The sequence below is a fragment of the Aethalodelphis obliquidens genome, unplaced genomic scaffold (genome assembly GCF_003676395.1).
Source record: "Aethalodelphis obliquidens isolate GAN/ISIS:26980383/991018 unplaced genomic scaffold, ASM367639v1 scaffold5, whole genome shotgun sequence".
NCBI lineage: Eukaryota > Metazoa > Chordata > Mammalia > Artiodactyla > Delphinidae > Aethalodelphis > Aethalodelphis obliquidens.
In genome coordinates this window covers 54,224,442-54,236,843 of record NW_020837949.1, presented here as the reverse complement: position 1 = coordinate 54,236,843, position 12,402 = coordinate 54,224,442, and the positions used below count along the sequence as shown (strand labels likewise).

The 12,402-nt window shown below is 38.8% G+C and overlaps 1 protein-coding gene across 5 annotated transcripts in view; it reads right to left on the bottom strand.

The window, feature by feature from the left end:
• CDK14 (cyclin dependent kinase 14) overlaps positions 1 to 12,402 on the bottom strand; it is a 704,276-nt gene that overhangs the window by 326,594 nt on the left and 365,280 nt on the right. For all 5 annotated transcript variants that reach the window (XM_027102392.1, XM_027102393.1, XM_027102395.1 and 2 more), the window contains one exon: positions 693 to 787. In XM_027102392.1, coding sequence (XP_026958193.1) covers positions 693 to 787 — 95 coding nt within the window. The remainder of the gene's footprint in view (positions 1 to 692; positions 788 to 12,402) is intronic.

Genomic DNA, 12,402 nt, shown 5'->3' with positions numbered 1-12,402 from the left:
TCAATAAAGGTCTCTACCAATGTCATTTGTATCTTGTAAATTACATGTTCTCAGATCCATCTGTGAAAATTGGGATGTTAATTATCATGGTTACATTTCATGGTTCCACAGTTAAATGCTGAAGTGGTGCTACACAAATACCATATGTTTTTCTAAGAGAAACGGAGAAAGATTAATTATGAGTTCAAGTCTAAGTCTCAACACAATAAGATCATTACATTGTGTGCTACGCAAATTGGAAGTTTTAATTAATAGCTGAAATACTAACCGAGGGGAAAAACTATGCAGTCTAAATTGTAAGTATCAGGCTTTTCTCCCCAAAAATCATCCAAATAAGGATGCTTTTGAGAAACCAAGTTATAAATCCAAAGAAAAAAAATTTTTGTTGTCTGTGAACTTCCTTGATGGAGTGATCACCATCATGTTGTTTAATCCTATTTGATAAACCTAAAAATTACAGTGTATACTAGTAACACATAGGTTATAGACAATATACCTGATGAAAATTCAACTGAACATTTTTTCTGGATTTTTCTTTAAGATACATTATCATTCAAAATGATGCAAAATTACAAGTCTCGTGTACTCAGATAAAATACTCACTTCAGTACAGCTAACTAAGACAAAACTCTATGATAATACTATAAGAATTTTATTCATATTTATAAAACCTGAATTCTCATTTTACTTACCACATATTCAAACACAAGTGTCAGCGTCTCCTTGGTGTGGATGATGTCATGAAGCAGCACTATGTTAGCATGTTTCAGTCCTTTTAACAGAGAAGCTGTAAAATAAAGTGGACATAGAGACAATTTATCATGGGTAACAAGCAACTGATTTGTTTCATTATCATTTTGGTACATCATCAGATGAAATATACCTATTTTCCAAGCCAATAACAATTCAGAATCAAGGGCAGAGGAACAAGGTTTTCATTTAGATTAAGTTACCTCAAATTAATTCACCTGTTATTTGTTATTAATCTTTAGTTAGATTCCATTATGGTCAGAGAACATACTTGGTTTGATTTCAATTGTTTTAAATTTGGGTTTGTTTAGTTACCTAGCATATGGTTTATCTCCATATGTATGAAAGATATATTCTGTTGATATTGGATGGAGAGTTCTATAAGTGTCGATTAGAGCCTGTTGGTTGCTGGTATCATTGAATTCTTCTACAGTATGTATTTGCTGATTTTTCTGAATAGTGGTTCTATCAATGACTGAGAGAGGGACGTTGACACCCCCAACTGCAACTGGCAATCTGTCAATTTCTTATTTGAGTTCTGCCAGTTTTTGCTTTGTGTGCTTTGAAGCTCTGTAGTTTACTATATATACATTTAAGATTGTTATGTTTTCTTTGTGAATTGGCCCCTTTTACCAAGATAATAATGCATCTCTTTGTCCCTGGTAATTTTCTTTACTCTGAAGTGTTTTGTCTGATATTAACACAGCCACTCCAGCTTGACTCTGATTAGTGTTCATATGATATATCTTTTTATATTTTTTTTCTTTTGGCCTACACCAATGGCCATTCAGGTAGAATACTCAAAGAACAGAAGCTTCCTCTATCATTGTTAATTATTTTAGTAGCACCGTGTCTTCGATTTTGGTTTTTGGTATACAACCTGAAGAGAAAAAAGAAACACAAAACACATTTTTGTGTGTGTGTTCTGTCAGGAACTTGTAACTGCTCATTTATTCATCAAATATTTATTGAGAACCTAGTTAAAAGCACAGGTGGCCCTGGACAAACCTCGAACTCTTGATAATAATACTGCAAGACCACCTCTTTAAAAAGAGATTTATAACACAAAGCATGAACCCTGCTGTAAACTCTGGACTTTGGGTGATAATCACGTGTCAAGGTAGGATCATCGCTTGTAACAGATGTACCACTCTGATGACACATGTTGATAGTAGAGGAGGATTGGGGTGGAGGGTAGGGAAGGGAGTATATGAAAACTCTCTGTACTTTCCACTCCATTTTGCTGTGAACCTTAAAACTGCTCTAAAAACTTAAGTCTATTTTAAAAAGTAAAAAGATATATCTATGTTTTAACATACTCAAAGAAAAAGCAAGTTTAGATTGTTTAATATTTTACTGAAATAAAATGGTATTTTAGATATGGAATAATCATGTAAAGAGGCTATACTGGGCAGTCCCCAGAGAAGGCAAAGACAAAGCCTGTAGACTGTTACATTCTCATATGACCCCAATTAATGTGAGCTCCTGTTTTTAGAGTTATTATTGCTATGAATTTCCACTGTCTTCACCAGGTAAACCTATTTCAGGACAATATAATATATCTTTAATCCAAAGATGAACTTCAACAAACACTTAATTGATCCAGAGAAGGCCATTCAGACTGAGAATACTTGGTGTGGCTGGTTCCAACACCAGAAGACAACAAGAAGTGTGTTTCCTCTGAAACTGAATCAGCAGCATCAGCGTGTCGTCCAAAGCCAGAGAGGTCTAAGCTAACTATCACGGGGAGGCCCTCTCTTCCGCCTCACATATATCTGCCGTGGGCAAGTTAGTTTTACACACTAAAAACCTTATAGTAAAAATATCTACAAATTTATTTTATCTGAGCTTTGTAAATTAGCACTCATGAGAAAATAATTACTAAAAATAACAATAACAATAAAATCACAGCACACAAACTTCGAAGAAACAACCACTACATAGACGTACGATAGAGTTTAGTACCGTTAATTCCAATAATTTACAATCTTCCTTCTTTTAATTATTCAAATATTTAATATTTTCATTATTCAACCGTCAGCCTCAAACAAGTAAAGCTTTATTACATAGCTAATCCCCAGGCATTAATCATTAATCCGTTGGGGAACCAACTGCACATGTGCTCAAGTTTTAAAAGGGACACTTGGACCTACGCTAGTCTTCTGAGGCAGACTCATCCTCAAAGATCAAGATTGCAAACCACAACAGGGTATTTGGAAGTGATGGTCAGGTACAGTACTTCACACCTAGCCTGTGCACGAATATGCATAAATGAAATGAATAAAGGACCTAATGAATATTATGTTTATGAAAGGAACCTAGCTTTGTGAGGCAAGTTTTGGAAAGATATAGTATCTTTTGTAATCCTGTCTGATTTCATTTTTCAAGTTATCCCTTCAGTTTGTCAAATTCAGTGATGATACTTATCAGCAACAACTCCAAAAAGGTACTGAAGCTTACAATTCATTGAATATCCCATCCCCAGAGAATCGTTTGTTGTTGCTTTTTATTTTTTTTTTTTTACTTTTCTCCCATTGCCGCCTTTCCTCTCTTACCATTTAGACCTAAACTGTTTCTCAAAGTAACATCTTCACATCCATCATTTCCCATTGTGTTTTCCCTACAATTTCAGTAAAATCAATTCTCTGCCATTATTTATCCAGGGGAAAAAATACATCTTCCTGATGATGACCAATATTATAGCAAAAAAGTCATGTCATTTTTTACATCACATTTTCTGTGTGTGTGTGTGTGTGTGTGGTACGTGGGCCTCTCGCTGTTGTGGCCTCTCCCATTGCGCAGCACAGGCTCCAGACGCGCAGGCTCGGCAGCCATGGCTCACGGGCCCAGCCGCTCCGCAGCATGTGGGATCTTCCCAGACCGGGTCACGAACCCATGTCCCCTGCATCGGCAGGCGGACTCTCAACCACTGCGCCACCAGGGAAGCCCTACATTACATTTTTGACCATTTCTACATGACGACTCAAAGCCTCCACATTTCGTTCTATTAACTCTCAATTATTACAGATTTTAGATTTCTAACTATATTTACATACACTGCTAAAACCACACTATCAGTCAAATAACTACCAAGAACTGTATTTGAAAATAAGCGCTTTTTCTTTTGAGATTAACATAACAAATTTGTATTTGGAAAAGGCTAAAGCCACTAATTTCAAAGCTGATGGCAGAAAAATGACATTGAAGGACAGAAAACCAACCACAATATCTACCAACATAAGGGTAGGTGACAGACCTGACTAACTTGGAGGCTGCCAAGGCAACAGCCGCTGCTCCAAGCCAGGTGCGAGATACTATCACTCCTGCTGTTACCAAGGCAAGTGAGTCTCCTGGGCTGCCAAGTCGGTCCAGCGATTAACACCTACAAGTCCTAGAGCCAGTATGTCTCCCTTTTCAAGACAAGCACTGTCAAAATACTACTCCATGTCATCCTAATAATATCTCAAATATACCACGTTATTTTCTCATCGTTTACATACAAAACAAATCCTGTAACACTGGCGTTAGTAATTCTAGCACGCTTCGTTTCCCCACAAGTTTTAAGCAAACATATGGCAAACATTTTAAATTCATTTCACCAGTGAGGCTTGAAAAGGTACAAACGTACACGACATAAAAGAATTGTAATTAAGGGTGAGGGTAAAAATGCTAACAATAATTCTGGGGCTGTGATGTCGAAATACAGAAACAGAAAAACACTTGCTCATAAAGATAACTGCCTTTGACAAAGTCCCAGTAGGACAGGCAGACAAAGGGAGTCCTCCCTTAGTGCAGTAGCAGGATTCAGACACCCACTGTCTGAAGGCATATAGAAACCCTGATCTCCCACTTTCAGAATAAACATCCTAGGTTTCCACTCTGAGGTGGAAGAGTTAAATTTCTTCTAAATGCTAATCGCATCATGATTAAAATAAAACCCTTCTTTACTATTTCCAACAGTCTTATAGGTCATTATTTGACATCCTACTACCAGGAAAGGAGAGATCACAAGTAATCACAACCCATCCTTGCTCACTCTCCCTTTAGCCTCTGGGAAGAACTAGTGCATTCACGTTTTCCTCTCATCATTTTTATGTTTTCTTTTTCAGTGGGGTAAAAGGGGCTGCTGAGGGGCTGCTACTTGATTTTTCTAGAAGACAAAGATTACTACCTATTAAACCCAAGAAGCCAACTGTATTTCAAGCTACAACCACAACAGACATAAACCTTTCCTTGAAGTCCACAGCTAGATAGCTCTAAGGCTGCTGAAATTCACTTTATACTAGAAATAATAGTATACTTTCTTTTTTAAATTGAAGTATAGTTAATTTACGATGTTGTGTTAGTTTCAAGTGTACAGTGAAGTGATTCAGTTATACATATATGTGTGTGTTATACATTCTTTTTCATATTCTTTTCCATTATAAGTTATTACAAGATATTGAGTATAGCTTCCTGTGCTATACAGTAGGTCCTTGTTGTTTATCTATCAATATAATATATAGTAGTGTGTATATGTTAATACCAAACTCCAAATGTATCTTTTTCCTTATTTCAATAAGTTCTACTTCTCACTTACTTGCTAGTGGATTCTGAATATTTTCATAGTGAAAATATTCTGAATGGGAAATACAAGGGTGAACAACAACAACAAAATACACAGAGAAAGACAAAAGTGCTTGTTTAACTGTGTCTGTGATGAGGAGGTGATCTAGACAGAGAAAGGCACTCGTGCCTGCCCTGAAAACTAATACGAAGCTCCAGGTTAACTTATGCATGGTTCAAGAAGGTATGTTGCCCACTGTGGCTACATACTAGGAGAAATGCTGTAGTGCTACACAGTTCTGGACCTTCCCCTAAATGAGATCTGACCTGATAAACACACACACACACACACACACACACACACACACACACACACAACCATAAACTAATAAATGAAAAGGTAAGAGAATCAGGTTAAAAAATGGAATTGTATCTTTGACTCCATTTTTACTTTTTATACTTTTACATACATACATACAAAAGAGTCAACTCTTTGTTATGGGGAAAGAGGTCACAGCTAATCCAAAACACAAGGTTAAAACACATGTGATGTCGAATAAACTTAACTTAGCTAAAATCACATGAAGGATTTAGAGACATGTTTTTTGTTCACCACATGCTATCCAAATGTGGAAAGATAATACAAAAGGTCAGGAATACTTTATACATATCACATAACTTGTTTTCTATCCACCACAAAGTCTACTGTTTTTACCTGCTCCGTAGCTGAGGTTTTCTATTTGAGGATGGACAGAACTTCAGTCCCACTGCATATCCCCCCTGCTCTGCTCCCCTCCTAATTTCCCCATCACAGACCTGAAAAGTGGTATTGGAATTACAGCCTCAGCCAGCCGCTCTGCCATCACTCCCTGTGCATCCACCACTTGACTATGGCAAAGAGCAGTCAGCTGGAGGCTATTTCCATGTTGCAGCCTCATAGGACCACACTGACAGCTTGCTAAATCACTCTGAGAACAGGTTCCTCTAACAGTATAGCTTAACCACGTGAAACTGCCAATATTTGACATCTTTGACCTAACTAACACAGAAATTTCGAGTGGTTCAACCTAATAGAGTTTACACGGTTCAAAGCAATTTTAAATTCTTCACAAATGCATGGTTACTCTTCCCACTGTTAATATTCAATTATTATTCATTTAATTATTAATATTCAATTAATCAGCCAAGAATTGACTCTGAATAGAAAGAAAAAAAAAAAAGGAAGAATCTGTTCATCAAACTATGGTTATAGATGAGGGGAGGGATATAGAAACAATTTAATTTTGTATGAGTACCTTTCTATATCATTTGAATTGTTTATGATAAAGATATATTCCTTTTATAATAAAAGAGATACCTGGAAAAGTTCTTTATTAGAGTGGATTGGCTAAAGAGAACTGAAATAACACTATAAAAGGTACACTGATGTTTACACAATTAATGTGCAGCTACAATAATGAATCATTATAACTACAGTGTGATCCTTCACCACTAATTCCTCTTCATGAAGGTATTGGTGCAAATCCTTGCATTATAAGGGTCTATTTTCCTGTTCTGGAACGTGACACGCCCTGTGTCAGCCTCTAATTTGCACTCATGTCACACATTAATCAAAAATGTTGAAACTGGGGGTTTCCCTGGTGGCGCAGTGGTTGAGAGTCCGCCTGCCGATGCAGGGGACACGGGTTCGTGCCCCGGTCCAGGAAGATCCCACATGCCACGGAGAGGCTGGGCCCGTGAGCCATGGCCGCTGAGCCTGCGCGTCCGGAGCCTGTGCTCCGCAACCGGAGAGGCCACAACAGCGAGAGGCCCGCGTACCGCAAAAAAAAAAAAAAAAAAAAATGTTGAAACCATTTCTCGTCTAAATGGTTACTTCCCCGCATTAAGATTAATTTACTCGTTGCAAAGATTCCTAGTTTTGTCTCCAATTACTCCCAGCTGAACCTGTAAATGAGCCACCAGCTGCCTTTCCGTGCTCTAGCTAATCTTGTTCCGATTTGCCAGTGGAAAGATCCACACATATGTAGGCAGTACATGAATGCGAGATGTGGTTCTTCTCAAGTGTAAACATCTCACTAATAACTTCAGCAGAAACACATCTTGCCAAGCAACAGGGCTGGCGATAGTGGTAGTTATGCTCCATGGACTGTCTTTAGGCAGGAAAGAGACGATTTAGGAGCCGAGGGTTCCTGGAAGACTTGACAACACAAGAGTTGTTTTTTGTCTGGCTGTAAAAACTAGGCTGAAAAGCTGTTAGGCAATTTACTTTATTTGAACTATTTTACACTTTGTTACAGTGGGTTACATGTACAGTCAGTAAGAATACTACAAAGTACGCAATAATTAAAAAAAAAGATAATGTGGTTTGGCACCAAGCCCCTTATGTCTTCTGGTGAAGAAGAATAAACATTTGTATCATAATAGTTATCTCTGTTTGACTAGACTTAAACAACCTCTCCTTACATGAAACTATGTGAATAGCTATTATTGTATTCTTTTTCTTTTTAAAGACACCAATTGTACTTGAACATTTGTTACTTTTTTTTTTTAATTAATTAATTTATTTATTTTTGGCTGTGTTGGGTCTTCATTTCTGTGCGAGGGCTTTCTCTAGTTGTGGTGAGCGGGGGCCACTTTCATCACGGTGTGTGGGCCTCTCACTGTTGCGGCCTCTCTTGTTGTGGAGCACAGGCCCCAGACACCCAGGCTCAGTAGTTGTGGCTCACGGGCCTAGTTGCTCTGCGGCATGTGGGATCTTCCCGGACCAGGGCTCAAACCCGTGTCCCCTGCATTAGCAGGCAGATTCTCAACCACTGCGCCACCAGGGAAGCCCATATTCTTTTACAAAAATAAGATAAGTTGAAAATCAGAAAATATATTCCTTGCCATGGCTGCAATTCCCAGTGCCTAAGGGCCTGACCTTGAGAGACACCAGTCAGTCACTATCAGGCTCCTCCACAGAGCAGGGCAATTTTGCAGACACAGGAGGTTCCACCCCCTCCACCTCACAGCCACAGCCACAGGCCCGCCACGAGGTGCTTCTCAAAGTGTGGTCCTTCAACCACCCACATCAAAGTCAACTGAGGCGCCTGATATCAATGCCAATGCATCAGGTCCTATCCCAAACCTACCAAAGCCAAATCGATGGGGGTGGGGCCCAAGAATCATCCAACAAATACTTAATATCTCCCATGTGCCAATCACTAAGCACAGGAGAAACACAGACAACACTTTTGTTCCCATGAAACTTATATGCTGTATTTCCACAAAGCTTTCTATTCAATCCTTACGTATTCTAAAGTTTAAAAATCACTGCTATGTTATGGTTTTGTTATATAGGAATGGGTAACATACTTACGGAGTGAGTGTGTGTGTCTGTTTATGCACTTAGTTACACTGCAATTTACTCACTGTTCCACAAGCAAATCAATAGAAACAACCATTCAATCAATCATTTCATTTACCTAGTATCTACTTCTGTCTGTCTCTGTCTGTGTGTGTGTGTTTCTCTCTCTCACACACACACACATGCACACAGCCAGTGAGATAGATTCCACTGAAAAATATAAACTCTTGGGCTAGAAGACAGAATTCTTTATTCTGAAAATTTGATGGTATTTGATGTGTGCGGATTTTCTCCTGCATTTCAAAAACCCCCAAACTGTGAGCTCATATTTGCAACATGAATAAAATGTTAAGGTCATGGTAATAAGACCTTTTCAATCCCACAAAAATTTCTAATATCTGTGAAAGAGTAAAGTTTTATGTAAAATGTCTGCAATACATACTGCCTCAGAACCAGTGCTTTGATAAACAGATACAATCAGCAGGTCTGGAGATACTGTAAACAGATTATGAGCAAAGAAGGAAGAGAAGTGAAGACTAAAGAATGAATATGAATCTTGGTTGGGGTTAATTCCTACCCTTGAATATCCCCTGACTTGAAATTTCAAACATAATACCACTTCATTTGACTGAATAACAAAGTCAAAGCTATAAAAATGACAAATGAGAGCATAACTCAGTGGAAAGTGCACAGCCCCAGAGCACCATGTTTCTCACAGAATTAGTTCACCTTCAGGCAGTCACGTCACCTTCACTTCTACCTCCCCAGGACAGAACTGAGCCAGCTGTCCCTAGGCCTGGACGAAGCCTTGAATTCCTTCATGCGGCCTGTGATCCATGGTGGCCCAGGCGGGAACCCAAGTTCAACTCAGCAAAGTGAGCTCTGCCACTTCTGGGAAGGTCGCTAACACGAGTCCCAGATTGCTTCCCTCCCACCAGTGCTCCCTCCTGCTCAACGTCCGATGATGCTCAGCTGCTAATGACACAACATTTGGCCGGCTCTAGCACCACGTACATGTTCAGGAGTTTTACAAGATACTTAAAAAAAGCAATTAAGGATTCATTCAGGAATTGCCTTCCAACTGCATGGAGGCAGGACTGGCAAACGCCATCTCTGAGAGCTCTCACTGCTCTCTTGTTTCATATAACCTCAGCTATGGCAGCATTTGAAGGAGACTTTTCTATATTTGGAAATACACGAAAACAAGACAGGAAAACAAACATACCTATAAAAGGTAGAGTGACATCTTAAGTGTTCAGTATTCAGAATCCTATGATGATGATAATAAAACTGTTTATGCAAAATGGTATTTAATGAGTTTGGGGAGCAGTTCCCAAACTTTTCTGAAAGTAAGAACCTTCTAAGTCTCTTCTACACTAGGGAAGTCACTTCAGTACAAAAATAGTAACTTTTAAAATTTTTATTAGTCTCATCTTTTTAAAGTCACTACTTGTCAGAAACTGGCAACATCTTAGAAGTATTAGATTTCATGCAATGTATCACAGTTGCTTAAGATAAAACACTAACCACTGTGATAACTATACAAGTCAAGTAAAAGACAAGTAAGTTGTACATGATATATTTTATGTTTCTAAATTAGCAAGGTAACTTCAGACTGTCACTATAGTTAAAAAAAAAAAAAAGCCATGCAAGAAAACGACAAAGGGAAAGAAAACTAGTACCATGGTGTCAAATTTTCTAGGAAATTTGTATCTCTGTCTCCACCACCACCAACCAGAGGAACTCGGGGAAGGGATAATTTGGCCCTGCATTTATCAAGGTAGGCTCAACATTTGAGCCTCAAATGTTGTGACTGTGGAGGGTTTTTGTTAGTGTCTTTTCAAGGTGTACACTTGTGACTGGTACCAACAATAGCTCCTGCTCATACAACCTGCCTTTCCATACGTGAAGGCAACTCCTGAGGACTATGGAGAACATCCACCCATGATTAGCGTGACTGCCATTTTCTCAAATGTATTTTACCTCCTTTGACCCATATTTCCCTTTTTAATAAAACTTCATCTTGTTTCATATACATCATACACAAGCACATACACACACATATATATAAAACCTTAGTGCATTAAAGACATCTCTGTTTAACTTAATACAGGGTGACTGAATCATCACGCACAATTCAAACAGTCCTCATAGAATTTCAAAGTGAGTGTCATCTTCAAAAGCATCTAAATCCAACCCTTCATTTGACAATTGAGGAAACTATAATAATACACAGAAGTGTGGTCATAGGATTCAAACCCTGGCCCCCTGACTCCTGATACAGGAGGATTCTGTTTCTGTCAAAGTAAGCATTATCCACTCTCATTGTCTTGGTTTCCTCCTCTTCATTCCTAGTGTTTTGCTGTGATTGTGGTTTCCCTTTATCTTTGTATCTTCCCAGGTGTTGGGGGCAGAAAAACCTGAAGCTAAGAAGACTAGAAGAACATCAGATATGACAGACATATCTGCACAACTCTTCACTTGTAGCAACACCACCTGGACTAAAGAGGTTTCAAAAGAGAGTAATAAGAAGAAAGCTGGGGGAGAAATGCTGTTCAACTTGGCTTTTTTAAATCGCCTTTATCTGATCAAGTCACTTCTCTTCTTGAAATCTTTCAATGGCTCCTTAACAGGACTGCCAAGGACCTGCGCAATAGGGCTCTTGATGGAGCTCCCCACACCCCCAGCTGCTCCAACGCCCTCCACACTGTGAATTCCAGCTATGCAGCGCTTCCTAGAGATCTCCAATTCACCACTTCCTCTCAGACCTCTGGGATGTTGGCTCTTCTGCTCCCTCCCCCATAGCCTCTGAGCCTCACACATCCCTACCATGTCTTCAGATCTTAACTTAGCTATCACTTCCTTTGGAAGTCTCTGCTGACCCCAAGCTCAAGTTAGAAGTGTTTTCTATCAGTCCCTGAGCACCTTGAGTTGTCCTGTCCCAGTGTTATAATTACCTGATGACCTATCTCCACCTGTCTGTAACCCCCACTCACAATATGATTTGCTCTCAATCCTGCTGTGCTCATAGCACTCAATGCAGTGCTGAGTTTATAGAAGATGCCTATTAAGTGCAGCTTGAATAATGTATGCATGAACAAGAAAAATAAAATCCCTAAATGATCTTCCATAAGTCGCCGCCAGCAACGCAAGTTCTTAGGATTGCGCTCTGCTATGGATTGGTTATCTTTTTATAATGTGTTTAGTTCAGCCTGGATATGTGGATCAAAATAAATCCACTCTCAGTTTTGTAATAACTGACAAACACACTGAGGCTATATATTTCACTGAATTTAAAAAGAAGCAAAGAAACCTCTTACAGGGTGTTATTAGGAGTTTTCCCTTCATAAGTAGGCAAAATGCTATATACAATGCTATACGTAAAAAGGCATTTTATTTATTTCCACTCGTATTTCAGTTATGGAAAGATGGTACAAGATGTGTTTGAAACTGTAATTTATTTCTAAAAACTCATATTAGAAACTAAAATTACATCCTAACACTTTTACCCAGCGTGAGATAAGTTCATAAGCAATAAGGTGGTAGCAATGAGAAAAGGAAGAAGATGTTCTCAACCACACGTGGGTTTACAGCAGAGTCAAATCCAACCCACGGACTTGGTTTGTTTGGTCTGTGCAATGTCTTAGATATTTATGAAGTATTTAAAAATCGGAGGATTTCATATAAAATGCACAACTTTGGCTCTTCAGAAATAACAGATGTGGGTAAATGTTCTGTGTCTGGAGCTACACAACTGGCCC